Source organism: Odocoileus virginianus, chromosome 27 (genome assembly GCF_023699985.2).
Source record: "Odocoileus virginianus isolate 20LAN1187 ecotype Illinois chromosome 27, Ovbor_1.2, whole genome shotgun sequence".
Lineage (NCBI taxonomy): Eukaryota > Metazoa > Chordata > Mammalia > Artiodactyla > Cervidae > Odocoileus > Odocoileus virginianus.
In genome coordinates this window covers 3,010,765-3,037,523 of record NC_069700.1, presented here as the reverse complement: position 1 = coordinate 3,037,523, position 26,759 = coordinate 3,010,765, and the positions used below count along the sequence as shown (strand labels likewise).

Sequence of the window (26,759 nt, the reverse complement as noted above, 5' to 3'; positions counted from 1 at the left end):
GGTTTGCTGGAGGAAGGAGGAGAAGTAGCATGGACGGGACAATGCGAGCGAGGAGGCTTGGGTTTTCTTCCCGACTCGGAGGTAGGTAGCCAAGGTGTGAAAGACAAGTAGCTAACACTTGAGAGGGCTCCCGTGTTTCCATTTAGGTAAGTCAAGTAGCGAGGCTCTAAGAATGTGTGCTGATGCTTTGGTGGAAAAGTTTGGGAGGCCTGAGGTTCGAGGCACAGGAAATGGGAGCCTAGCAAATACGGGGCTTTTGGAGAGGATCCCTGTGCTTCTAGTGGTGAGTTTCACAGGACACAGAACTTTTGGAACCAAGGGCCTGTGAGCGGTAGAGTAAGGACTGCGTTTTACCCTGTAGGTGGGGGGTGGGGGAGGGTGTTCACAGCAGACCATCATGGTCAAAGCCAGGCTTTGGGAAAGTTAACTTTCTAGCCTGATGAGTGAAAGAGGCCCTTAGAAAGCCACTGCACGGGCCAGGAGTAAGGTCTGACCAAGGTGTGAACACTGCGAATGGGGGAAAGAAACTGGATTTGTCAAGAAATGCGGTGGGCTTGAATTACAGGAGATTAGGAAGAGGAGGGAGTGATGGGGAGAAGGTTCCCAGGTGTTGGGCGTTAACTGCTTGGTTTGGAGGGGAAATTGATGGCTTGGTATTTGGCAAACCGCGGTCTTAGGTTGAGCAGTGGCCAGGGCAGTGTTAATGACAGGTGAGTCATGGGGCGCTCCCCTTGCCGTGTCTCACTGCCTGGGGTTCCCCAGACTGCGGACCCCAGGAGGCAACCGGTGAGTCTCCTGATTCAGCTTCACATCCACAGGGCGAGGCCTAACCCTCAATTACGGTGTGCTGTTGGGCATGTGCGCAGATGTGAACTGAGGCGCCCGATTCACACGCTTTGCACCTGGGTTCGCCTCGCAGCCCGCGGGGCCAGAGCAGGCGCGTCCAGATGCACCTGGGGGGCGCCGGTGGAGGAGGACCTTGCCGGGGTTTGTGTACGAGAAGACGCTGTGAGCGGCTCTTCTCTCATCCCGAGGTAGGGCGGAGCAGGGCGCGTCCCCAAGCTTTCGCTTGGAAAACGGGTTTTCATCACACCCCTGGGCTCGGACCCAGAATCACAATTGACGTCCGAGAATTTGATTCATTCAGGTGTAAACCGCCCACTTCTGCTCAGTTTCCTCAGTTCTGCTGACAGCAGCTAGCTCTTTTTTTCGCCTTTGTGTAGTTGAGGTGAACCGAGGCCGACACCGCCCTCGGTGGCCGCCGAGCCCCTCTGACCCTCCAGTCCTCGGCGCAGCCCCACGCCAGAGCGGGCCCAGCGGGGCTTGGAGAGGCGCGGGGGCCCCGCGAGATTGGCCCAAGCCGTTCCTCCAGCCCTGAGGTGCGGGAGGCCGGCGCGGGAGGCTGTCGGGGGCCCAGCCCACCCGTCCCCCAGGATCCCAGCGAGTATCACCGGGCGCGCGCGGGCCGGTCTGGGCTGGGGAGGCGGGCGCGCGCCGGAGGGCGGGGGTTCGGGGCGGGGCCTCGGGGGCGGGGCGGGCGGCGTGGAGGGGACCGGCGGCCGGGGCGAGAGCGCGCCCAGCCCGCCGAGATGCCCGCGCGCGCCGGACACCTCCTCCCGCCTCGGCCTCGGGCCCTGGTCCCGGCCATGCCGCCGCCGCCGCCGCTGCTGTTGTTGCTGCTGCTGCTGCTGCTGGACGCCGGCGGTGGGCGGGGGGGCGCCCGGGCCCAGGAGCCGGGTGTGGCGGCGGACGAGCCCCCCGCGGCCGGCGGCGGGGACGGGCAGGACCCGCACGCCAAGCACCTGTACACGGCCGACATGTTCGCGCACGGCATCCAGAGCGCCGCGCACTTCGTCATGTTCTTCGCGCCCTGGTAACTGGCCGCGCCGCCAGCCCGGGGCTCCGCGGGTGCTGGTCGGGCCGGGGCCGGCGCGGGCCCGCGGCCTGGGGCGCCCGGCGAGGGGCTGGGGGCGCAGGGGGCGGCGCGCGCCGGGCGCTCGCCGTTGACGTGGCGCAGGGGCAGGGACCGGGCGAGAGGGGGCGGTCCCCGAGGGCCGAACCGGAAAAGGCCGGAGCTTGGCACCGGGGGGTCGGGGCAGGTTTCGTCGTCCATTGAGGCTGCTGGGAGCCCGGAACCCGCCCGCACCACGTCCCCCAGCCCCAAACTAATGCTCTGGTCGGAGGCAGCGGCCTGTGGCTCGGCCGGTATCCGGAAGCCATGTGCGGCCGCGCGGACACCCGGGGTCCGGCGTGTACACGTGGACTTCCTGTCCCGTGCGCTCGCCGCAGGGCGGACGGGGTTTAATTGAAACGCAGGGACTGCGAGGCTCTGCTTTTGCGAAGTGGGAGGCGGGTGGTCCGGGCATTAGAGGGTTCCTTCTCTTCCCCCGGGAATCGGGGTGCCGTGCGGAGCCTAGGGGCCCCTCCGCAGCTCCGGGGCCTTGGCGAGCTGTGCTCCGGATGGCAGGACCCTCTGGCCCCCTACCCAAGGCTGTTCTGGGTCGTGCACTCTCCTCCGCTTTCTTGGGGCCTGGCCATCTGGGAAGTGTGAGGTGGGAAAAGGCACAGCGTTGAACAGACAGCACCGCCCCCCCCCCCCCCCCACCCGCCGTGGTTCCTGGATGGGGGCTTTGCTGTGAGCCTCGGTGCCGACCCCAGAGACCCTGGCCCTGCAAGGGCAAGAGAGAGACTCCCCCGGTCCTTGACAGGAGCAGAGGGACCGAGTGCCTTGGACCGAGTGCCTTCTCCTAGGGTCTAGATGCCCGCTGAGGGGGGTTCTCTGGGCGGCGCAGCCAGCCGGTCTAGGGCCCAGGCCTTTGTAGGCTTCACTGCAGAATTTGGCATTCTTGCCCAGAGCCAGGAGCCTCCTTGAGATGTGGGTAAGGGGTGGAACAAGGATTAGGAAGAAGATTCCCAAGAAAAGCTGCCTGTTCAGAAAATGTGCCCGCAGAAGTTGGAGGAAACTTTTCCCCCTCATATTCAGGTTATTACTGCATTTCAGTTCCTTTGGAGTTACATCGGCACTTTTGGTCTGGCTCAGACCTGTCACTAACTGTATTTATGGGATACCTTGTGTTTCAAGAACCAAAGGAGCTGAATTTTTAGAACCCAGTGATACAGAAATGTAAAGTAATGGCTCTGGATAGTTTCTTTGTGGAGGGTGTTCTCAGAGTAGCTGTTGCAGTTAAACACACTACTTAACTGAAGTCTGCTTCTTGGAATAAGTCTGCCCATGGGGTTTTTTTTTTTCCTTTATTTTTTAAAAGAAAGACTGACATGTAGACATCGTAGTGCTAATGGAGTTTTGGATTTGGAGTCTCTGTGATGCTCACCATCTAGCCCTGGCCTGAGTGAGGGAGAGGACTACTACATTCCTGTTCATTGTGTGTGCCTTACAGAGTTTTAGGTGGATGCTCCCAGAAAAAGTAACTTTGAAAGTTAGCAGACTTGAAGAGCAGATCAGAGTTCAGCTCGGATACACTGGGCTGCCCCTGGTCTCTCTCCATTTCAGTCTCTGGAATGTTGAGCGCCCACGTGGGATTCGCGGGCAGGAGCAGTGATAGCATTGATCCGTGTGTGTGTGTGTGCTCTGAACCCAGCAGAGGCAGGGCTGTCGTATGAGGTAAAGATGTGCCAGCGCCAGGTAATAGTTTCTGTATGGCCACTTTTCGGGTCACATTGAATCTGGTGACAGTGAGGTCAAGGTTGGGGCCGCCGCGTCGAAAGGACCAGGTGGCTTTGCTCTGTTACTGACCACAAACTGCCTCAATGCAGGTGCAGTCTCAGAGTTTTTGTGCTGTCACCCCAAGCGTCCAAAACCAGGGTGCTGACTGAGGCACCCATGGAACCATCACTAGGAAATTGCTAAGCACTTGGTACGTGTCTCGGGCATCCAGTTGTAGAAAGGAAGATGCTTGTCTTCTTGGCACTTGTACCACATCGACTTAAATCTGACCGTGGTTTTCCCTCACAGATATCTTCCAGAAAAGAGGGATTCATATTGTATTTGAATCTCTTATAAAGCAGGATTTTCCTTCTCTGGCCTAGAAGGTGTTGCTTAGGGAAAACAGGTTTGCTTAAAGCAAGGTCTAGTGCTGCCTTTAGATGCTTCCTGGTAAGGTCATCTGTCAGAAAAAAAAAAAAAAGAGGCAAGGGGATTTAACACTGATTTTATGGAGAAATTGCTTTGAGGATGAACTCAGAAGTGCTGGGTGTTCTGACAGCACTCTAAAAAGCACTGCAGCAAGGAGTTCCATGGTAGAGATCATGAATACACACGCACCAGGAGAAGGGGGAACAGACCATGTGCTCTAATGCTGTGAAAGTGCGCCTGGAGTCTGAGATCCAGTTTTCAGTGTGGTGATATAGTATTTAAGGCCCTGTGAACAGCTGACAGTTAAAAGACGGTGATCAGCCATATGACTCAAAAAGATTTAGTGATGGGGAAGAGACTGAGGCTGTCAAGAAATGGGACAAGTAGAAGCAGTCATTTTAAGTCAGCATATTATTTTAAATGATAGATGATTTTAAAATACTTATGTCATTAAATTCTTACAGTGAATATTGTAAGTGCCCATTTGAGCGTGTCACATTTAGAAGTTTTGAGTGGCCACAAGTTTTTTTTTAAAAAAAATAAGCTTCTCACTGGCGAGAATGCAGAACTGATTTCATTCTGAGGCTGGTTTTTGTTTGGAGAGAGTGGGTTACATGGTGGAGGAGACCTGACCCTAAAGGGACCGTGGCAGTGAGAAGGCCAGATCTGCTGCCGAGGAGGAGTGAGGTGGCTCTCCCGACCAGGGAGAGAAGAAGTGGACACCGGCCAGCTTGGGAGTCCGGGCTGACTTCCTGGAGGAAGTGACACCCAAGCCGGACATCTAGTGGTCGGTCGGGTGGGCTTGGGAAGGGTCAGAGGAAGGCATGCTCACTCCCAGGGCCCAGCCAAGATAGGGCGCTTGCAGGAACCTGAAAGTGTGTCCAGCAGGGCTAAGCAGTGGGGGTGGCCCAGGAAGCCAGGCAGGTGGATAGAGGTCAGCTGGGAGGTCAGCAGGGGCCAAGTCGCGAGGCATCGGGCGCCGCGCCTCGCTGAGAACGTTGCCGGGATTATCAGGAGCTTCCGCAGCCACGGTGGGCTGGTCGGCTGCGTCTCCGCCGCGGTGTGAACAAGGGTGGGATCGGAGCGCCCCGCTACCCTAGGAGATGGCTGGCTGAGGAGCTGGACTGGCCCCTCTGCCTCGCGCTCAGCATACTCCCTACCGTCCCCTTGTTACAGGTGTGGACACTGCCAGCGGCTACAGCCAACCTGGAACGACCTGGGAGACAAGTACAACAGCATGGAGGACGCCAAGGTGTACGTGGCCAAGGTCGACTGCACCGCCGACTCGGACCTGTGCTCCGCCCAGGGCGTGCGCGGCTACCCCACGTGAGTGACGGGTGTGCGCGGGGGCCCCACGTGAGTGGCGGGCGTGCGCGGGGGCCCCACGTGAGTGGCGGGCGCATGCGCGGCCACCCCCATGTGAGTGACGGGCATGCGCCCTGCGCCCTCCAGGTCTTTGTTGGTTTTCCGCCAACCACCTCGGGCCAAACGAAGTCCAAGTTACATTTTTGGCAACTTCTTTGTAGTTCTGAGAAGTGAGGCGATGCCAACTTGGAGCCGCAGTCCCTCTTGTTAGGCAGGGTTATATGTATGCTGTGTATTAGATGCTTTTTTGGACTTTGGAAAAAGCCTTCAATTAGCTGAGTTTTCCTTTTTATATAATTAAGAACGAGTCTGCCAGACAAAAATGGTGTTGTTCTCCATGAGGTCTTGTCACATCTGATTGTCCCATGTACATTTACACAGTGAATACCGACTGTCAGGAATTTTTGGTCACTCTGTTAATTTTTTTTTTTTTTTCTAAGATTTGTTTATTTTTGACTACGCTGGGTCTTTGTGGCTGTGCATAGGCTTTTCTCTAGTTGCAGTGAGCAGGGGCTGCTCTGCTTGTGGGCCCAGGCCTGTCACTGCGGTGCTTTTTGCAGAGCAGAGGCGCTCCACGTCTGGGCTTCAGTAGCTGCAGCTGTAGACTCTGTAGAGTCCAGGTTCAGTAGTTCTGGCACACTGGCTTATTTGCGCCAAGGCATGTGGGATCCTGCTGGACCAGGGATCGAACTGGTGTCTCTTGCATATTGCAAGGCAGAGTCTTTACCCCCAGACCATCAGGGAAGCCCCGCCACGCTGTTAATTCTTTAGTCTCTTTTCTAGAGTTATTCTGCACGTGACCAGCACAAGGGCCGTTTTTGTTGGAAAGAAAGTACAGTCATTCTGACAAGTGAGACTCTATTTGCTTGGCAGTTAAAATAGTTTTTAAGAACAGAAGTTGAAACTGGCTAAATGAACAAAAGAGGGGCTTGATGAGGCTGGCTTAGTCTGCAGGCTGTGGGAGTTCTGAGGGTCAAGTGGCCTGTTTCTCTGCACCCCGATCAAGGTGACTCCACTTGCCAGCTCTGCATTGCTCTGTTGACGTCGTGGGCTTAGGCCCGTCGCTGATTAGCCCACCTTGGATGGAGTATTCATTCCAGAAACAGACCTCGTGGCTAGAGAGGTGGGATCTTGTTGGAAGACAGTAGCCCCTTCTGGACTCCGCATTTGATGTTGGGGTGAAGGGCACTTCTTGAAAAAGGGGAAGGTGCCATTTCCAGAAGGCTGGGGGAGGGGTCGGGCACTGCAGGTCCCAACATGTCCGTTCAAACTGATGAATGAAGTCAATCCGTACGAGACCTGAGCTGATCTTCAAACCTGAGAGGCCGCGTGGAAAGTGGCTGGCACTCTGAGCTGGAACCCGGACGCTGCGGTTTGGACCCTGGCTTCGCTGTTCACATATCCTGCAGCTGTGGCTGCGGTCCTCAGCCTCTTGAGTGTGAAGCAGGATGCTGGCACCCCCACCCCCCGCAATGGTGTGTGCAGACACCAGTCCGAACGTGCCCAGTGCATGTTAAGGTTTCCCCCAACATTCGGAGATTTGGCATTTCCATAAAGGGCTCTGGGACGCTCATCTTCGGTGATTGCCTGCTGATCTGGGCACGGTATCTCAAGTCTGTGTCAGGTCGGAGCACTAGAGGCAGAATGTCCTGCTGTGCGTACCTGCCTGTTGGTATCATTGTCCTATGCTTCACTGCGTTGCTTTCAGATGGATGAAGAGCGTCCCGGAGAAGCAGCCAGTGCGTTGTGGGGCCAGTTTCCTGTAGCGGGCTTGTGACTTGGAGGGGCAGGAGCTACAGATGGTTGGTGTCCACTCTTGAACTGCTAGCTGTGTGCGGCCGTGTGAACCAGTGACAGGGCTGAGCAGGCCTGGGTGGGGTGTCAGAGCGGGAGCGGAGGGGCCCGCCCAGACCTGCTCGTCTCAGCTATCTGGCTGCACCGTCAGTGGCTCCACAGACACTGTTCACAGATACCAAGAGATCCACGTTGGAGCAGGCATCTTGATTTGGTTTTTAGAAGATCTGGTCCCTCCAGGAAAACCAGACCCTTCTTTAGAGTTGTTAAAGAGAATTACCAGCTCCCACTGCATGGTTTGGGAAGGAGCCCTGTGACCTTCACAACCAACACCAGATTCTCTTCACAGATTGCAGGAGGTGGGGGCGTGCTGCATAAAAGGTAGGGCCTTAGGGCCTTCATAGGTTGACCTGTGTGGGCTTCTTGAGGCATTTCGAGGCCTGGGTCAGATGGTGAGGTAAATGCTGGGTGTTGGGGGCGGGGGTCAGCACATTAGTGTTTGTGTCATTCCTTCCTGGCACCTTTAGCTGAGTAAAGGATTGGAGAGGGAGTTTGAGTTCCCAGGTCCCTAGAGAAGGCTGCCTGTGCTCGGGAAGCTGTTTTGGGATCTGTTGAGCCGTTAAAGCATCTTTATCATCTGGGAAGATGTCAGCAGGGGCAGAGCTGAAGGGGGTCTTTAGGGCTGCCATGCAGAGTGCCCCGAAAAGAACCGAGAGGCACTCTCACGGTCCTGGGGGCCAGACGCTGACAATCAGGGCTCCGAAACCCCTCGGGGATCCTCCTCTGCTGCTTCCTGGCTCTGGCAGTCTTTGATGTCCTTGGCTTGTAGAAGCGTCACCCCAGTCCTGCTCCTCAACACAGCCTTCTCTGTGCCGTCTCTGTCTCAATTTCCCTTTATATGTAGTCACCAGTCATAGTGGCTCAGAAAGAAAGTGAAATTTGTTTAGTCGTGTTTGACTCCTGGCGGCCTCATGGACTATACAGTCCATGGAATTCTCCAGGCCAGAATACTGGAGTGGGTAGCCTTTCCCTTCACCAGGGGATCTTCCCAACCCAGGGGTCAAACCGGGGTCTCCTGCATTGCAGGTGGATTCTTTACCAGCTGAGCCACAAGGGAAGCCCAGGAATACTGAGGGGGTAGCCCGTCCCTTTTCCACGGGATTTTCCCGACCCAGGAATCAAACCGGGGTCTCTTGCATTGCAGGCAGATTCTTTTCCAACTGAGCCATCAGGGAAACACCATATTGGCTTAGGGCCCACCCTAATGACCGCATTTTAACTTGATTGCCTCCATGCAAATCCTGTTTCTAATTCAGGACACGTTCTGTGGTAGCATGGGTCAGGACTTCCGGCAGATCTTCTGTTATTCACCCCATAATACCATCCCATCTGTGGTAGTAGGACTTCATCTTGCTGTTTTCCAGAGGGACCCGTCAGTGGGGATTGTCTTCCCTGCAGTCTCCTTGAGAGAGAGACAGTTCACTGGGAAAGCAAGTGCCACGATGGAGGTCCGGCAGCAGCAGAAAGGTTTGGGGCTGACCGTGGGGCTTGAACCCGGTGGCCTGCTCTCCACCGCCACCTGCCTCTCCATCCATGGTGAAAATGAAGTTAGATGCCCCGGCAGGGAACCTTGTTTCTCCCCAGGGTCTGTGAACTTCTCCAGAATCTCAGACTTGGGCAGTCTAGAAAGGTTTTTAATCCAGCAGCAGAAAGAGACTGAAAATCAGTTGAGCTTCAGTCAGTGTATACCGAATGAGGAAAAATTGACAGATTAGGCTCTACCATGTTTAACCTTAGCAAAGAAATGAGAGGTGCGGTCAGCAATGCCTGGTTCTTTTTAATGCTCTGAGGAGCCACTCATTTCCATCCTGAGGTGCTCTGTCGGAGGGGGGCGCCTGGCCGAGAGGAAGGAGTGGAGGATGGGGCTGCCCCGGTCCTCCGGGGGCTTGGCGCACGTTTCCAGAGCATCTCCAGGGCGGCTGCCGGTGGTCACAGGCGTGAGGGCAGGTTTAGAGTCGCTTGAAATGTTAAACTTCATGGAGGAAGGGACACACTGGCCAAGTCTAGTTAGACTGGTTTTTTTGTCATGGTTATAAAAGTATAAGCTGCCAGGGAAGGGGAGAGATACTCTTCATTGGAGTCACGTTGAGGTGTCCCCTAGCCCATCACAGGATCTGAGCTGGGTGAGGCCGGTAAGCCCATTTTCACTAGAATGCTTTCTGCGGCCAGTGTGTTGGTTTTCTTGTTTGGTGTGAAGCTTCAGTTTAAGACCTTTGTGGGGTTAGCTATCCAAATGCACATTTCTGACTTCTGCCATATCTTAACCTCTTATACTCTGATGCTGCACATTGGGCATCTCCTAACAAAACCCACATACATGCCAGGAAGCATTAGGGGGTGTTTAGATGGGTAGGCTTGCCCCAGAATGCTAGTCTATGTTTCTCTGTTTTCAGTAGCTGTATTTTAGTAGCCATATTTCCCTTCATCCTTGACACCTTCTACTAATTCTGTCAATAGAAGAATTCTTCTCTCCCCTCCCTTCATCCCTTGACGCCTTCTGTTATATTGGGAGCACGCTGTCCCATCACTCAGGCAGTGACCCAGGGTTTGGACGTGTTGATCTCGGTCTCGGATGATGCCTTTTGTTGTTGTTTAGTCGCTCAGTCATGCCTGACTCTTGTGAGACCCCATGGACCGTAGCCCACCAGGCTCCTGTGTCCATGGGATCTCCTAGGCAAGAATGCTGGAGTAGGTTGCCATTTTCTTCTCCAGGGGATCTTCCCGACCCAGGGATTGAACCTGCGTCTCTTGCATTGGCACTCGAATTCTTTACCCCTGAGCCGGTGATGTCTGTGTTCCCCTCCAAAGACAGAACTCCGTGCTCCGTCTGCAGATACCTTCAGAGGCTCGTATGTGTGGAAGATAGAAAAAATTCCTTCTCTGGGGACAAGGGAACAGGCTGTTATCAACCAAAGTCAGGGTCGTGCTTAAAGTTGGAAACGTGAACTCTCACTGTAGCTGGAGCCTCATGCCCTGTCAAGATTGAAAAGCCTGGAAATACATTGACTGCAGAACAGTCAGTTTCCACGACAGTTCTAGGTGGCTCTTCAAAAGGCAGACCTTAAAAACTACTGAAGCCGGAAAGGACAACGAATTCCAGGCAAGGAAGCTGGGGAGCTCTTGCTTCTGACCCTCGCAGCCGGGGACTCGGCCTGACATGCTCGCCTTGGTTTTGTTTTTCAAGAAGAACATGAGAAACTTTTTAAAATGGAGGATTAAATGAATATGCCACCTCCTTGAACATTGCTTTTTTTTTTCCCCAAGCGTTACCAGGAAGGGGCAGGAGTGAGCTGGCTACAGCCTGCCTGACACCCTGTTTTTACGATTGCTTCACTAAATGAGTTTATTCTTTGCTCAGAGCAGTTTGAAGTGCTTTAAAATCTACTCCGTCTAATCCTCTGTTACTCTTTCAGCTTGAAGTTCTTCAAACCTGGTCAAGAAGCTGTGAAGTACCAGGGTCCCCGGGATTTCCAGGCCCTGGAAAACTGGATGCTGCAGACACTGAATGAGAAGCTCCCCGTGAGTACACACGCGGCCACCCCTCCTCCTCCCTGCGTCTGTGGGGGTACAGAGGCCAGGTTAGGTGCCATCCTAAAGCAGCTTTTTAGAACTCAGTGACATCATAGGTAAAGATTCACTTTTTTTTTTTCTATTTTAAAAAATTTTGATAAAATACTCTATAAAATTTACCCTCTTTTTTGTACAAGTCCGTGGTATTAAATATTCTTAATGCGGTACAGCCATCCACCCACAGAAACTTTCCATCTTCCCAGTGGAAATCCGGGCTTCCGGGTGGCTCAGTGGTGAAGAACCCGCCTGCCAAGCAGGAGACACGGGTTTGATCCCTGGGTTGGGAAGAGCCCCCGGAGGAGGAAATGGCAACCCTCTCCAGTCCTCTTGCCTGGAGAATCCCGTGGACAGAGGAGCCCAATGGGCTACAGTCCATGGGATCCCAAAAGAGTCAAACACGACTGAGCGAATGGACAGCAAGCAGAAACCTTGTTCCTATTAAACACTAACTCCCCCAGCCCCTGGCACCCGTCACCCTGTATTCTGCCTCTCTGAATTTGAGTACTCCCTAAGTACCTTAGTGGGAAAAGATGATGTTTTAGAAGCTTTTTATTCTGGAAGTGTTCAGACACGCACAGAAGTAGGAAGAGCCTGCTGCGTGGCAGGCAGGGTGCCGTGGCAGCGGCCCTGTGTGTCCACCTCTGGCCCCAGCGATGCCGACAGCTTGGTCTCCCGTCTTCCCATCCCGTTTGGCTGCGGTCAGGGTCGTCGGTAGCTATTTCCGAACGCAGCCCACAGAAGCGCACTTACTACTTGCTGACACACCCTCCACTCCTGTCTCACGTGTCCTTCAAATCACACTGATTCCTCACCACCAAAGAGGGACTCGGGGCCTCCTGGGGGCGAGGCCCCTGCTGGGGTGTCCAGTCCGGCTCAGCCCCCCCTCCCCCCAACCTCCCGCTCCCCCCACTGCCTTGGGCCATACCCCCATGTGAATCTCTCCTTTCCTTCTCAGCCCCACGGCCCTAGTGGCGTTGCTGATAACACAATTTAATGCCCTGAGCTCTCTGTGTCTTAATGGCCACCACTCCCTACTCTGAGGATATAATTGTGGAAACTATGATTTCTGAGGTTTTTTTTTTTTTAATTGAACTGTAGTGACAGTGTTGTGTTACTGGGATGTTTTTTAAAGACATAGTTATGTATAGTGTGTTCCTGAGAAAAATCTGTAATCCTCAGTCCTCCAGTTGACAATAGTCTTCACCTTGTCATAAATCACGATGACCATGAGCCCTCCACTAAGTGTCCCTTCCTTTGCGGTGCTTTCTGGTGAATGCTGAGGGCCCAGGCCCGCAGAGGCCGAGCTGGAACCTTGACGGAGCACGAAGGTGGCCAGTGTCCCCATGCTGTGCGCTTCTGATGAGGCACTGAGAGAGTGGGAGGGCTTTGCACGTAGTTTCCATTTCAGCGCTTGGCTCAGTCTGCGCTCTTGCATCAGGTGAGCATCCCCTGACCTGGAGCTTGTCTGGGCAATCGCAGGGGTCTTTGCTGTCCCCTTCCAGGGTGTCCATGTGTCCTTCAGCTCTCCCCTCCATTCTGTGTAGCGGGCAGAGCCGGTGAGAAACCCAGCTGCTTCCCAAGTGCTGCTTCTATGTCACATCTTTTAAAGAAGTCTCGGGGCTTCCCTGGTGGCTCGGTGGTAAAGAACCCACCTCCCAGTGCAAGAGACACGGTTTTGATCCCTGGGTATGAAAGATCTCCTGGAGAAGGAAATGGCAACCCACCCCAGTGTCCCTGCCTGGGAAATCCCATGGCCCGAGGAGCCTGGTGGGCTACAGTCCACAAGGTTGGCCACAGTCGGACACGACTGAGCACCACCACCCAGAACTGCGTGCTGAAGACCACTGGCATACGGTGTTGATCAGAGCTGTGTCTAATTTTAGGTAACAGGGAGACCACAAACCCCTCAGAGTAAATTTGCATCTTTGTCACGACAAGAAAGCTGGACCAGCAGGTGTAACTTTCACATAGATTGAAACTTAAAAGTTGTTTTTTGTGTGTGTGTTTTCTGGAGGGGGGAGGAAGCCCATTTTAAAGGGGAGTTCATAGTTTCCAAAAACATTTAAAATAAGTTTTTCACCAAAAAAAAAAAGGCAGTCTTCTGTGATGACTGTATTCAGGAAGCCATCAGCCAGGGTCAGGATAGCAGAAAGACGTCATCTCATGAGCTGACGTCCCTTTGGGGGTGGAGTCCAGTGCACGGGCCAGGGCTGGGGACCTTGTGGCCAGGCCAAGGCTCAGTGTCGCCCACCTCGGGCCTGTCCTGGGGCTGTGGCCACACGGACCCCACCCTGGACCTGTCACCCCCCTGCCGTATCTTGGCGTCAGAGCTGTGGGCATTGCTGAAAATGATGCTAGGCTGGCTTATTACAGAAAGATTGAAGTATTTAGACTTCATGTTACAAACCAGAATTCTTCTCAGTATGAATTTTGCTGTATGTTTTAAGTGAAAGCTTTTAAAAAAAACTTCTATGAAAGTGTTGGTCTCTCAGTCATGTCCAGCTCTTTCTGACTCTGTGGGCTGTAGCCTGCCTCTGTCCCTGGGATTCTCCAGGCAAGAATACTGGAGTGGGTTGCCATTTCCTCTCCAGGCGATCTTCCCGACCCAGGGATTGAACCTGAGTCTCCTGCATTGCAGGCAGATTCTTTGCCATCTGAACCACCAGGGAAGCCCTTCTGTATTTATACCTAAATAACTTAATATATACATTTTCCTATTTAAACAGGATAAATTTAAGGTTTTCCCTCCTATTATTATGGTAGTATATTAAAGTCAAGGGAAATCTGCTATTTCTCACCTTCTACTCCAATTTTTATATTTCTATGTTTCCTTCTGTATTTTTTCCTTAAGTAAGTCATCATCAGACATGGTTCATTTCATTAATGATTTTTTATATAGTTGAATCATCGTTACAGTGATCGTATTTTATCTTGTAGATATGCCAAAATTCAGCCCTTTTCTGTCATTGGATATTTAGGTTGCTGTTAATTTTCCATCATCAGACCGCTGTAATAAGGAACATTTTTATCTTCGTAAAAGACTTTTTTCCCTACTTTGGAGTGACTTTTTTAGAATATAGATCCAAACATAACATTGCAAGGCAAAAAATAAAAAAGCCAGACTACTTGTAGAGCTCCTGGTGAGTAGTGCCGAGTTGCTTTCTTTTTTAACAAATGTCTTTATTTTTGGCTGTGCCAGGTCTTCAGTGCCGCGCGGGCTCTTCTCTGGTTGAGGCAAGGGGGTTCTCTCCAGTTTCAGGGCACAGGCCTCTCGCCACGGGGGGCTTCGAGCCACGGGGGGCCGTCTCGCCACGGGGGGCCTCTCGCCACGGGGGGCGTCTCGCGCGGCGGGGGCCCCTCTCGCCGCAGGGGCTTCTTGCCGGGGGGGCGTCTCGCGCGGCGGGGGCCCCTCTCACGGCCGGGGGGGCGTCTGGCGCGGCGGGGGCCCCTCTCGCCGCAGGGGGCTTCTTGCCGGGGGGGCGTCTCGCGCGGCGGGGGCCCCTCTCGCCGCAGGGGGCTTCTTGCCGGGGGGCATCAGCTCCAGAGCACACGCTCAGCAGTTGGGGCGCACGGGTGTAGCTGCTCCTCTGCACGGGGGATCTTCCCAGACCAGAGATCAAGCCCGTGTTTCCTGCATGGGCAGGTGGATTCTTGACCACTGGACTGCCAGGGAAGCCCCAAGTTGCTTTTTTAAGACTCTAAGCCCATGCTGTCCCCAGCTTGGGGACGGTACCCATTCTGTGATACACTGTGAAGTTCCTGTAATGATCATCTATCTTTACCTGCCATGGAACAAGGACCAAAGACGTGCTCCTTTGGTGCCAGAATCAGGCGTTTTACCACCGCAGGCCCTTTGAACACCTCATACACAGCGACAGCCAGTCTTCTCTTTCACTTTGTTGGACCTCACTGACTGTCCCTTAGCCATCACTCTCTCAGACATCCTTTTGTGTGGGTCCTTAGCACTTAATGCAAACAGAGCGTGAAAGTCGAGCCAGCAGCAGAAAGCTTCATGTGGCTCTTCAGTCGCTCAGTCGTGTCCGATTCTTTGCGACCCAGTGAACTACAGCACACCAGACTTCCTTGTCCTTCAACAACTCCCAGAGCTTGCTCAAACTCATGTCCATGAGTCAGTGATGCCACTCAACCATCTCATCCTCTGTCATACCCTTCTCCTTCTTCCTTCAATCTTTCCCAACATCAGGGTCTTTTCTAATGAGTCAGCTCTTCGCATCAGGTGGCCATACTATTTGAGCTTCAGCATCAGTCCTTCCAATGAATATCCATATTTAGGATGGACTGGTTGGATCTCCTTGCATTCCAAGGGACTCTCAAAAGTCTGCTGCAACACCACAGTACAGAAGCATCAATTCTTCAGTGCTCAGCCTTTTTTATGGTCCAACTCTCACATCCATACATGACTACTAGAAAAACCATAGCTTTGACTATACAGACTTTTGTCAGCAAAGTAATGTCTCTGCTTTTTAATATGCTGCCTGTGTTTGCCAAAGCTTTGCTTCCAAGGTGCAAGTGTCTTTTAATTTCATGGCTGCAGTTGCCATTTGCCGTGATTTTCGAGCCCCAAAAATAACATGTGTCACTGTTTACCTGTCTGTTTTCTATGAAGTGATGGGACCAGATGCCATGATCTTAGTTTTTTAAGTGTTGAGTTTTAAGCCAGCTTTTTCACTCTCCTCTTTCACCTTCATCAAGAGGCTCTTTAGTTCCTCTTGATTTTCTGCCATAAGGGTGGTGTCATCTGCATATCTGAGGTTACTGATTTCCAGCTTGTGCTTCTTCCAGCCCAGCACCTCTGCTCGTGTACTCGGCATGCAAGTTAAATAAGCAGGGTGACAATATACAGCCTTGACGTAGTACCTCTTTCCCAATTTGGAACCAGTCTGTTGTTCCACGTCCATTTCTAACTGTTGCTTCTTGAGCTGCACACAGATTTCTCAGGAGGCCGGTAAGGTGGTCTGGTATTCCCATCTCTTTAAGAAGTTCATTGTGATCTACACAACGGCTTTAGCATTGTCAATGAAGCAGAAGTAGAAAACTTCATGGTGCTTTACAATTACAACTCTGTCCAACTGAGCTCTCAGCATTTTGAAAGCTTCTAATGACCTAATTTGGATATTCATTTTAATGGAAATACAAACCCCTAGATCAGAACTGAATAACAGACACCCACATGTCTGCAGGATAGTGATGTCTCAGTGATCATCTCTTCACCTCTGCTTGCTCTGGTTGGACGCCACAGGTGTGTTGGCTTAAAAGGAAATGGAGACATCTGGGATGGCATGGTTTGGTGGTTAGTAGTTAGCTGTCACACTGGTGTCTGCGCAGGTACTGGAGAAGTGCCTTTAAAAAAGCCACTTGTCTCTTCACTGTGTCTGTTCCAAACTTAGTCCCATGAATTACATTCTTAAAAGTGCAGCCCAAGTTTGCTCTGTGGTTTTTCTCTCTGTGGCCTTTCATCCGTGCAAATTTTCCCTCTTGTCACCTTTTTTCTTTTACCAGCTCTTCGGAGTTTCACCTCCCATCCTGGCTTTCCCTACTGTTGCTGTGCCTGAAGGGTGGCTGGGTCCGCCTTCCCCTCTGTGTGTCTTGGTGCCTCTCGCTTCTGTGTTCTGCCAGCCGCCTTGGGTCTCCTCTCCAAGAACCGGGCGGGGTGCTAGTTTGGGACGGCCCGCCCTGCGGTTTGTCTGCTCTGTTGGGTTGGGTTGGAGGGCAGCAAAGGACGGAGGGAGCGCTGCTGGCTGTCACCTGGTTGCCCTGGAGCATCAGTCCTACAGCACTTGCCAGGGGGCCTCTTGCCCTGATCAAGGTGCTTCCTGCCTCGGGCGCCCCTCCACACAGCAGCATCCCCCGGAGGCTGGAGGCGGCCGGGGGAGGGAGGAGAGCGCAGAAGGTTCCAGGCAGAAGCCGTGATGGGCTCCACGGTCCCTCAACACACACCCATGGCGACTCTTGTTCCGTCTCCCCCATCAGACTCCAGAGCCCACGGAGGAACCGCCCCCCGCCCCCGCCCCCGAGCCCAAGCAGGGCCTGTATGAGCTCTCGGCCGGCAACTTCGAGCTGCATGTGGCGCAAGGTAGGTGGGCGGGCGCGCGCCTGGGGGCGGGGCTGCGCCCCGGGGGGCGGGCCGACCTGCCACGTGGCCGGGGCTGCTGCTCTCGCTGCTCTGCTCGAGGGCTCGGAGGCCACTGCATGGGTGGTGGTCGTCCAGGATTTCCCTCATCTAGCCCCGCCGACACCCGTGTCTGGCGTTCTTCCTCTCGGAGATTATGTCTCCATCCATTGGAGAGGCCGGTTCTGGTGCCAGGCTGAAGCCTCCGGTGTGCAAAGCGCACACGTCGGGACTGCGTGCACCTACCTAATTTGTGCACAGGCTGGACCTGCGCCGTTGGATGGTGAAATGTTTGTTTCTGTTAGTCTTAATCGTGTACTTACTGACCTGAGGCAGAAACAAAGGTGTACCTGTTTAAAGCAGAATTTAGTTGGGACCGTTGTCACACACAAATCAGGATAGGTGTTCTTCACCCTTAACCACTTTTCTGACACCACATGTTCGTCTCCTCAATGTCAGAGTGACCCGAGCACAGTTTCTGACGTTAGTAATGTGCGTTAAGACCTCTCTACGCACGCTCAGAAGCCTCAGCTCAGCAGTGAAGGGCTTGAACAGGAATCCAGCTGCCAGGCTGACCTCCGCTCTCAGATGCTGCCGTGGAGAGAGATCCTCCGTGCGACTGAGGCAGAACTGTTCGGAAAAAGGGCTTAAAATTGTGTCAGGCCTTGGGGGTCCTGCCTGCTGGGAGTGAAAACCCACCTGCTCCAAGGCTGGAATCATTTGTTCTGATGCCTGCAGCCACGTTCCATTTTTAATTAAAGGTCATTGTTGGTCCGCTGCTCTGGGAGTGGGCCTTCAGGGTTTCTGTCTTCCGGGAGTCGCTTTGAGTCGGGCTTGGACTCCCCGCAGGTTGTGTTACCAGAACTGGCCAAAGCGCAGCCCCGACCCTGAGTGGATCACCTGCCGAGGGGCCGGGTCTGCCGGGAAAGCGGTGCCCCGCCAGCCCTGACCCCGCTCCCCTTGAGGCTCCTGGACATTCTGGACCCTCTGTCTCCACCTCACAGCTCAGGATGGTGAGGGGCCTGTCTGGGGAGACATGGTTCCAGCCTTCCAGACCAGCTGCTAACATATATATATATATATATTTTGTTTTTGTAAAAGAACTGAGGTACAGTTGGTACAAAATATTGACTGTCAAAGCAAGTTTCCCCCACCTCCCTCAGACACCTCCCTGCCACGCTGACCAGATGCCCCGTGAGCATCACCTTGGTGAGCCTGACTCGGAGCCTGGGTCCCGTTAGTGCCGCTGGTCTCCTCTCCCTGCCTGCAGCCTGACGCCTTTCTTGGCCCTAGGCTGGTCAAGGTCAGGAGCCTAGATAAAAGTCCAGTCTCTCAGTCATGATATGGTTTACTTCCTAGCCAAGAGAGTGATACTCAAGTCTTAGTTGTTTTTTTTAATCTTCTATTTTATTGTGAAAAGCCAGATAGAGAAAGCAGTGTCGGGGCAGTGACTGGTCCCAAAGCGGTCACCCTGTAGCCACTGTCCAGCTCGAGCCCTGGCCCCCCTCTCCCCCCGAGGGGCCGCCGCCTGACCACGCGGAAACCACCACTTGCTCTGCTTTCTGGTTTCATCACCCAAGTGTGCCCTACAGCAAGCAGTTCAGTCTGCTCTCCCTCTTTGCTTTTTAAATCTCTCTCTCTCAGTCTCTGTTCCCTCAGCTCTCTTCCTGGCCTTCTAGAAGTTTGCTGAGCACACAGACGACCTGACCTGCATGGTCCCCGCCGTGGGGACTTGTCAGGTTCCCAGGGTGTGGAGCACAGCTTCCCTGGCCCCGGGCCCTCATGTCTCTATTCCCTGTGAGCTGGCAGTTGGATCTAAGGCCCTTTTCGCTTTGTGTTTGATGTTTTGAGGGGTGTGAGCGTGACTGCATGGCTGGACAGTCTCTGATGTCAGCAGCCTTGCTCATCACTGCCTAGATCCGTAATTCACCAGAGATGCCGGCCAACACCACTGCTGAAATGATAGCGTCCCTTCTTTATTTTTTTTTCAGCAAGAGGTAACTGGCCCTTGTTTATCACTCTGTTATCCGGAGTGCAGTTCATCTCAGGAAAGACAGGCTATAAAGTGCCTGTTTCTTTCCCTTTATTGCCAGTTTTCCAAATAATGAGTTGGTTCCCTGGTGTCCTTCAAAGGTGACAAATTCCTTTCTAAGGATGGTCATGAACTCAGGGATAGAGATATATTTGATGGGGAGTCACTTCTTACCAGTTGAAGGATTCATCCTGAGTTGAGCTTTGCAGGAAGACAGAGCTGACACATGCCTATTCTGTCTGTGTGGGTGGCTGTAAATCACTGTCTCCCCCTCCCCACCTTCTCCCCCTGAAGGAGACCACTTCATCAAGTTCTTCGCCCCATGGTGTGGTCACTGCAAAGCTCTGGCTCCGACCTGGGAGCAGCTGGCTCTGGGCCTTGAACATTCCGAAACTGTCAAGATTGGCAAGGTGAGTGAGCGCCCCTATTAAACTGGAAATAGATGGCCTTTGGCTGGATTAATTAGCCGAGTAGCCCATTATTCATTCTGTGCGTGTTGTTGCAAACTTGATTTATTAATTCCATTTAGCGTGCCACTTGATAATTCATTTCACTTTCACAGATGGCAACCTGGTTTTGAGAGTGCTGGCTTTTCCACATTCTAGAGATTAAAATTAGGGCTTTGGCTCCTTGGCTTATTTTGAAGCAGTGGCCGGTTCTGGATTGGCAGCCCCAGAAGCCTTTCTGCCAAGTCCTGGGACGGAGCCGTAGAGAATGTTCACTGGATGCCCTCGGAGACCATCCACCCTGGGTCTCACCCAAGAGCTGGTTCCTAAAGGACCTCGGCTCCACGCCCAGCTGGGGTACGAAAGACCCACCCAAAGTGAGCCCCACCTGCTCACCCTGCTGCCGGGAATCCTTTCCTGCTTCACGTGGGCAAGGCAGAAGTGGAGCCTAACCACTGGGTTTTTCAGTTTTGTCTTTTTATTATAGTTCAAATACTCCTATTTAAAATTGATGACTTTTTTCCTTTTGCTCTTAAAACACTGTAAGCTTGAACCTGAGAAGACATTTTTCCCATCGAAGTACTTAACCAGTCTCTACGCTGCTTAGCTCTTGAGATCAGACCAGATCGGGCATGTTGAGGGTGGTCTGGCTGCAGACCTGAGGACATTTTTCAGCTTGCTTTGTGACTGGCGGGGCGGGGGGGTCGTCTCTGTCCCCAGCAGCAGGCCATACCCTCTCCAGGTGTTAGGGTAGGGTCCCTTTTGCCACCTGTTAACCTGCTTAGGGTAAACGATCGCTTCCTAAAAGCTGGCGTTTTTAAGTGAGTGAAAGTAAGTTGCGTCTCTGAAGGCCATCTCATTCCCCTGCCCACTCTGCTCAGGGGCATTTGAGCAGCTGTTGGGAGAGGTCTCTCTAGAAGCTGCAGACGCTGCCCATGGGGGATTTGAGTAGTTTTCTTTCTGAAAATGCTGAGTGTCCGACAGATGGTTGGTCAGGAAGGCCCTCGGAGAGACTGACTGGGCATGCGGTCTTTCTCTCCAGGTGGACTGCACGCAGCATTACGAACTCTGCTCAGGAAACCAAGTCCGAGGTTATCCTACGCTCCTCTGGTTCCGAGATGGCAAAAAGGTACGCCTTGGGGTCTCCGTGTGGAGACGGGAGGTGTGTCTTTGCCCCAGGTGAGCTGTCGAGTGGGTTAAGAGGGCACGGCAGCCCACTCCAGTGGGCTGGGATTCTCCAGGCGAGAATCCCCGGGGACAGGGGAGCCTGGCGGGCTGCAGTCCGTGCGACAACAGAGCCGGGAGCGGCTGAGCTCATCGGCCCAGCTGCCAGCACAGGTTGTTCGGGCTCTGGTTTAAAGGCACGCGTCACGGGACGAGAGGCTCTTGGTCTTCCCTAGTGAGATCTGATGGTTGAGAGGAACCACCAGGTGTTAACACGCAGCACTACAGGCTCAGGTTATCTTTAGAGCAAGCTGAATCCACAGTCCTGTTCCACTGTTCTGGTCCCAAGGGGGGTCAGCGTCTGCTGCATCCCTGGCCGATGGACAGCGCCCAGGCCTGGTGACCCTTGATTCTCCCGAAGGAAGGCCCTGTCAAGCTGTCTGCTCAGAGCAGAGCTTCGGTTGATCATTTATGCTTTGCCTTGATGTTTGAGCAGCAGACACCACGGGGCCGGGACCCCCAGAGGGAGACGTCTGAGGGCACGGGTCCCGGGCGGGCAGGGGGAGGCCCCTCAGCCCTGACGTGTGCCCGTGCCCCGACAGGTGGACCAGTACAAGGGCAAGCGGGACCTGGACTCACTGAGGGAGTATGTGGAGTCACAGCTGCAGGGCGTGGGGCGGGCCGCCCCGGAGCCCGCCCAGCCCTCGGAGGCCCCGGCGCCGGCCGCCGAGCCCGCGGCCGACCAGGTGGGTGCCCGCCAGGGACGCTGTGGGGACAGCCCGCGGCCCACGTTTTGGGACCGTTCTTCCCTTGGATTCAGTCATCGCTGCCCTTGTGTCAGCGAACAGATGAGGGGCCACTGGGTATTTGCCGGAGGGGCTGCCCCGATGGGCGGGGGTCAGCTGGCCGTGTCCGGGACAGCGTGGGAGGGCAGGGCGAGGAGGACAAGGCCGCTGTGTGTGGGAGAGGCGGCGGCCACTGCGCCAGGAAGGTCTTTGCAGCCCGCAAGGGTCTTAGGTCTGCAGGGAGCCCGTGGCGGGCTTGGAGCAGACGGGGACTTGAAGAAAGCTGCCCGGCTGAAGTCCGTGTAAAGGAGATGGGAAAGGGTTGTATCTGGAGGTGGGCGGCGTTGGGCCCCTGCGGCCGAGGCGAGTCCCAGCTCCAGCAGCGCATCGGGGTGGTGGGGAGCCTGGCCAGGGACACGGGGCAGGTGCTGGGGCGCCCAGGGGATGGTGCACCGAGCTCAGGGCCCAGTTCTCCGGGCTGGGCGGGGTGTGCGTCTGAAGCCAATGTCTGTCTCCTGGGATTAGTTGGGTCCCATGTCTGCAGCTTTACATAGACGCCGAAGCCAGGGGTGGGAATGAGATTATTTGAGGAGTCAGAATCGTGTTTGCTCAGCTCAGTTCCTAAATGGAATCCTCGTGTTGCTGATTCAGTCCACACGATGGGGAACCTCGGTCCTGGGGAGGATGCCCTGCCCCCCCCCCCCCCGCCCCCCCAGTGACCGTCCAGCCTGAGTGGTCACAGGGCGGTCGTGACTGGCTGCAGTCACCACACCCTGAGGCCAGGCCTCTGTGCTTGGAAAACCAGGGGCCACCTACCCCTCCTCCCCGCGTGGGGCCGCGGTGGGCCTCCCCCGCCCTGAGCAGGAACCTCGGCGCCTGGGGACTGTGTGGATGTTGGTTAAACGACGTTTTGGTTTAAGAAGTAAACAAATGATTTTGTAGTTACGGACCCTGTGTCAGGGGGAGTGTGTGTCACAGTGGTTCTAAAGGTCATCCCAGATCCAGTCTAATTATACACCGTGATGTTTTCATCAAGCCCAGACGGTTTCTATTTATAATCCTTTTCCACCATTAAGATCTTTCGGGGAGTGTGGTCACCTCTCCGGACAGAACGGTGGCAGGTCCCGACGGCCTCCTGGGCGCTGACACCAGGACCCCGTGCCAGACCCGAGGGGGCGGCCGTGGTGCCGCAGTCACATGACGCATGCCGTGTTCTTGCTCCCATGTGAGGCTCGCAGGTCCACTTTTGGAGGAGCGGATACAATTCCGTAAAGAACCATCCGGATGGAAGCTCTTTAGAGCAGACTGCCTCGCGGCCCCTTTGTCCTGAATTCTCCAGAGTTCAGATTGAGCAGTTTTCACATTAACTTTGAATTTTAAGACGGAAAGCAGCCTGTTATCTGTAAAACACATCAGTGCCTGTGCTTCTCTTAAGGTCCTTAGAGAAGAAACTCTCTTTATGAACCAGCGAGAAGAGCAACATGTGTCCAGAGTTCAGGGAGGCCAGGCAGTTTGGACTTGGGTCAGTGTTGGGGGCTCCAAGCCGGCGAGGTGCAGACCGAGGGTGGCCCGCCCCGCCGTCCGGCATCTCCTGGGCACCGGACCGTGGGCCCGGTGATTAGTCACTGCTGTTGTGTGAAAGGCGAGCTGCGCGGGTGTGTGTGTGTGGCCTTGGAGCACACATCACACCATTTTACAGACGTCTGGCTCGTATTTCCGGGGTCTCGGAACTTGACCCAGGCTGCTGCACCTGCTGTATTTGAGTGTGGCTTTTTCCTACCCAGGGCACCGTGTTGGCGCTGACGGAGAGGAACTTCGATGACGCCGTCGCAGAAGGCATAACCTTCATCAAGTTTTATGCTCCATGGTAAGTGGCTGTTGGTCAGAAACTGCTGTCGTCATGCCCTCAGGTCACATCCTGACTTGCCGCGCTCACGCTGAGCCTCCAGCCTCAGTGTTGTGGGCACATACCATGCTGACACATAGTCGTGCTTTCAGGGAAAAGGAAGTGTTACCACATGGCTCCTGGATTCAGGCAGGTGGAAGTTTGGTGTGTGGAGGAGGAGGTCAAGCTCAGTCTACTTTGGAGAAAACATTAAAAACAGCAGATGGTTATCACAGCCAGCATCCGGCTGAAGTTGAGTGGGACCTGGGTGCTCTTCCCCATAGACGGCCCTTGCAGTGCAGCCTCGACCCTTCGTCTCTGGATGCTGGGACTCGGGTTGCCGCTGGGCCGTGCAGCCCCGACCGTCCCGGGGCCTTTGGGGAACGGAGCAGAGGTGGGGGCTGCTCCGGGCCGCGGAGCCGGAGGCGGCGGGGACACAGCGGGCTCCGGGCCACGGAGCCGGAGGCGGCGGGGACACAGCGGGCTCCAGACCACGGAGCCGGAGGCGGCGGGGACACAGCGGGCTCCGGGCCGTGCCTCGCCCCTGCGACCCTGGCAGCCCCTTAGATCTCTGGAGCCCAGTCTCCTCAGCTGTGACGTGGGAGGAGAGCGTGGTCTTGAAACAGCCCATTTGGAAAAAACGTGGAGGAGAATGTAGGCTCCTGACGTTACAGACAAGTATCGTCACCACGGTCACTTCTGCTCCTCCGTTTGTTTCGTTCCAAGTGCTTACGAGTAACCGCTGCGGAGCATGTGACTCGGAGCTGTCTGTTCTTCTTAAAGAATAGAAACATGAGTAAATAATGCCTTTAAAACTGTCAGGTGTTTCCAGTTTTTTGGTAAACTTCCAGCTGTGCAGATCGAGTGTAAGGACAGCAGATCTTAGAGGGGAAGGGGGGTTGGAACGGGGCTCAGGGCCTCCCTGCTCACAGCGCATCGCCGAAGCCTCAAGGAAGCTTCGAATTGTCTTGAATATTTCAGACCATAAGAAATCGAACCTGCTTTTGGTATTCAAGTGATTGTTTTTTTAAAAAGTGTCTCATTTCCAGTTCATCTCCTCCTGCTCATGGTACACTCATAAACCAGGGAGCCCGCAGTTTCCTGCAGAGAAGGTCTCAGAGCTAAACCTTGTTCTCAGACTGTGTTGTGTCTGTCCGGTTATCTGAATGCCGCCTCGGGTTTGGATTCGGGGATGAGGGCGGGGAGGAGGGAACGCCGATGCGCCGGCAGGAGAGGTGGACGTTTATAAACTCGGGCCCAGGGGGCCGTCTGGGCAGCGGCGCGTGGCTGAGTAGACCCGGCACTTCAGAGGCCTTCACGTTCTGTCCCCAGGTGCGGGCACTGCAAGGACCTGGCCCCGACCTGGGAGGAGCTCTCCAAGAAGGAGTTCCCCGGCTTGGCGGAGGTCACCATCGCCGAGGTGGACTGCACTGCCGAACGCAGCCTCTGCGGCAAGTACTCGGTGGGTCCGCGGGGCCTCATCCCAGGTCACTCAGGCTGCGCTCATCCTCTCACCAAAGTGTGTGTCCTTTTGAGAGTCTTGAGGTTTTTTCTTTCTCATTTGAAAAGCAAAAGAGCTGCTCTCCCAAAAGAAAGGCTTTCCTCTGTGAGCGCACATGATTCTGTGGTGGTGGGTGGGGGTGAGGCTTTCCTACCTGGCTGGAGGCTGGGCCACCACCTGCAGGACCATTCTCGTTGGCCAGCAGGCAGCTGGCGCGTCGCCTTCCTCGTAAACGCCTGAGGAGCTTGCTTTTCAGACACGAGGCGGCGCTCCGTTGAGGAGGTGTTCGATCCTACACTTTCCCGCTGGGAGGGCTGCACCAGCAGGGTCGGCGTGTGGCTTGGCTTCTTCATACAGCTGTTGCCTTTTCCCATGCTGTTAGCACCATCAGATAGCCTAGAACACTTGCGATTTCTGTTTTTCAACTTGTTTTCGTAAAACACTTCTGAGGCCTCTGGAGTTTATTAGAAGAGATAATAGCACAGACGTCATCTGCTTGCTAGAAGACAGTGTGTCTGTGTTTTAAAGAGAAAAGAGGTGAGCCGTGGCAGACAGGTGCAGAGTGTCAGGCCCCCGCCAGCCGCACCAGCTCCCCAGGGCTGGTGTGAAAGTCCAAGCCGCCAGTTCAGGGTAAAGCCCCTCCTCGATGCTAATCTTGAAAGTGTTTCGTTTGGGTTTGAAAACTGAAACAGAGCCTCAAGGCTCTGCTTTCTGCAGCCTCCGGTCGTTTTCTGAGGGTCTGTGTGCTCTGAAAATCTAGCTGTAGACTTCCTTGAGCACAACTCAAGGATCTTCTCTGACTATCCTTGATTCAGGCTGTTCTTTAAGCTTTGCTTTTCTTTAAGGTACGAGGCTATCCCACATTGCTGCTCTTCCGAGGAGGAGAAAAGGTGAGCGAGCACAGCGGGGGCCGCGACCTGGATTCCTTGCACCGCTTCGTCCTGCGTCAGGCGAAGGATGAGCTGTGAGCCCGGCTGGACGCCACCTCCCGCCTGGCCCTGGGCACGACGGGGCGCCGTCCCGGCTTCCCTGCAGCAGTGACTCAGAGATCCGAATGTACTAAACTCGTGCTATCTTCTCTGTGTGTGTTTTTAAGCCAACACACCCTACAGATTCTTAAGTTTCTCTAAGTAAATGTGTAACTCACGATCCCTTTTCAAACTAAATATTTTCGGTGGCGACCTACCATCCGTTCCCTGCTTTAATCTGCTCTTGGTGAAATCGAAATGGTTTCCTTTGAGACTAAAATAGAGTCAAGGAAAACCCAATTGCCAGACTACTCTTGGCTCCTGATTCTGGTGACAGCGTCATCCAAAGCGTGGTTTTCAAAGGGCCCAGGAGTCCTTGCCTTGTGGCCCTGTTGAGTTGCTTTGATCACATGACTTGTTCCTAAGGTGGCTGGTCCATAGCTTGGAGCGGATTTAACACACAAACCCCCGATGCCTGTGGAAGAGCCACTTTTCCAGCCCATCCTGGACCTCCTGTCTCTGCGGGTGCCTCTCACGGAGGGTGGTGAGCCGCCGTGAAAGCCGTGGTACCCCTGACATGTGCCTGAGTAAGATAGTGCCGCTGCCATAGCCTCGTGTGGGTGTTGACACTTGACCGATTGCTTATTACTGTTCAAGGAATACTTGTCTCCTGAGAGATTTCATTAGGGGATGTGAAGCCAGAGTCCCTATGAATGTCAGGAGTCACGGTCTCTTGTTGAAACTGTATGTAGGAAGTTCCACACAGCTCGTCGTGACCCTTCTAAGAACTCCTAGGAAGGTTCTGATTGTCTCTGCCCCCCAGGAGGGGGCAGGAGGGCTGCACGAACTCTCCCAGGTCAGGTATCAGGGACCGGGGACACCCCGCGGCTCCACAGCGGAGCCCAGACCGGAAACAGCAGCAGGTGGCGGTCTGCCTTCCGGGAGGCCGCCCGCCCGTCTCCTGTG

The 26,759-nt window shown here is 54.4% G+C and overlaps 1 protein-coding gene across 2 annotated transcripts; it reads left to right on the top strand.

Annotated features, from left to right (window-relative positions):
* Window positions 1–1,549: 1,549 nt before the first annotated feature.
* TXNDC5 (thioredoxin domain containing 5) lies at window positions 1,550–26,011 on the top strand. 2 transcript variants are annotated; one of them, XM_070457011.1, is made up of 10 exons: window positions 1,550–1,873; window positions 5,270–5,419; window positions 10,726–10,831; window positions 16,874–16,976; window positions 19,339–19,454; window positions 20,533–20,619; window positions 21,257–21,400; window positions 23,224–23,306; window positions 24,657–24,786; window positions 25,671–26,011. In XM_070457011.1, exons 1-10 carry the CDS (start codon window positions 1,590–1,592, stop codon window positions 25,791–25,793), a joined length of 1,326 nt encoding a protein of 441 aa, XP_070313112.1. In that variant the 5' UTR covers window positions 1,550–1,589; the 3' UTR covers window positions 25,794–26,011. The 2 variants fall into 2 exon arrangements, with proteins under 2 accessions (XP_070313112.1, XP_070313113.1); XM_070457012.1 differs by lacking the exon at window positions 1,550–1,873 and adding an exon at window positions 2,640–2,983.
* Window positions 26,012–26,759: the final 748 nt, after the last annotated feature.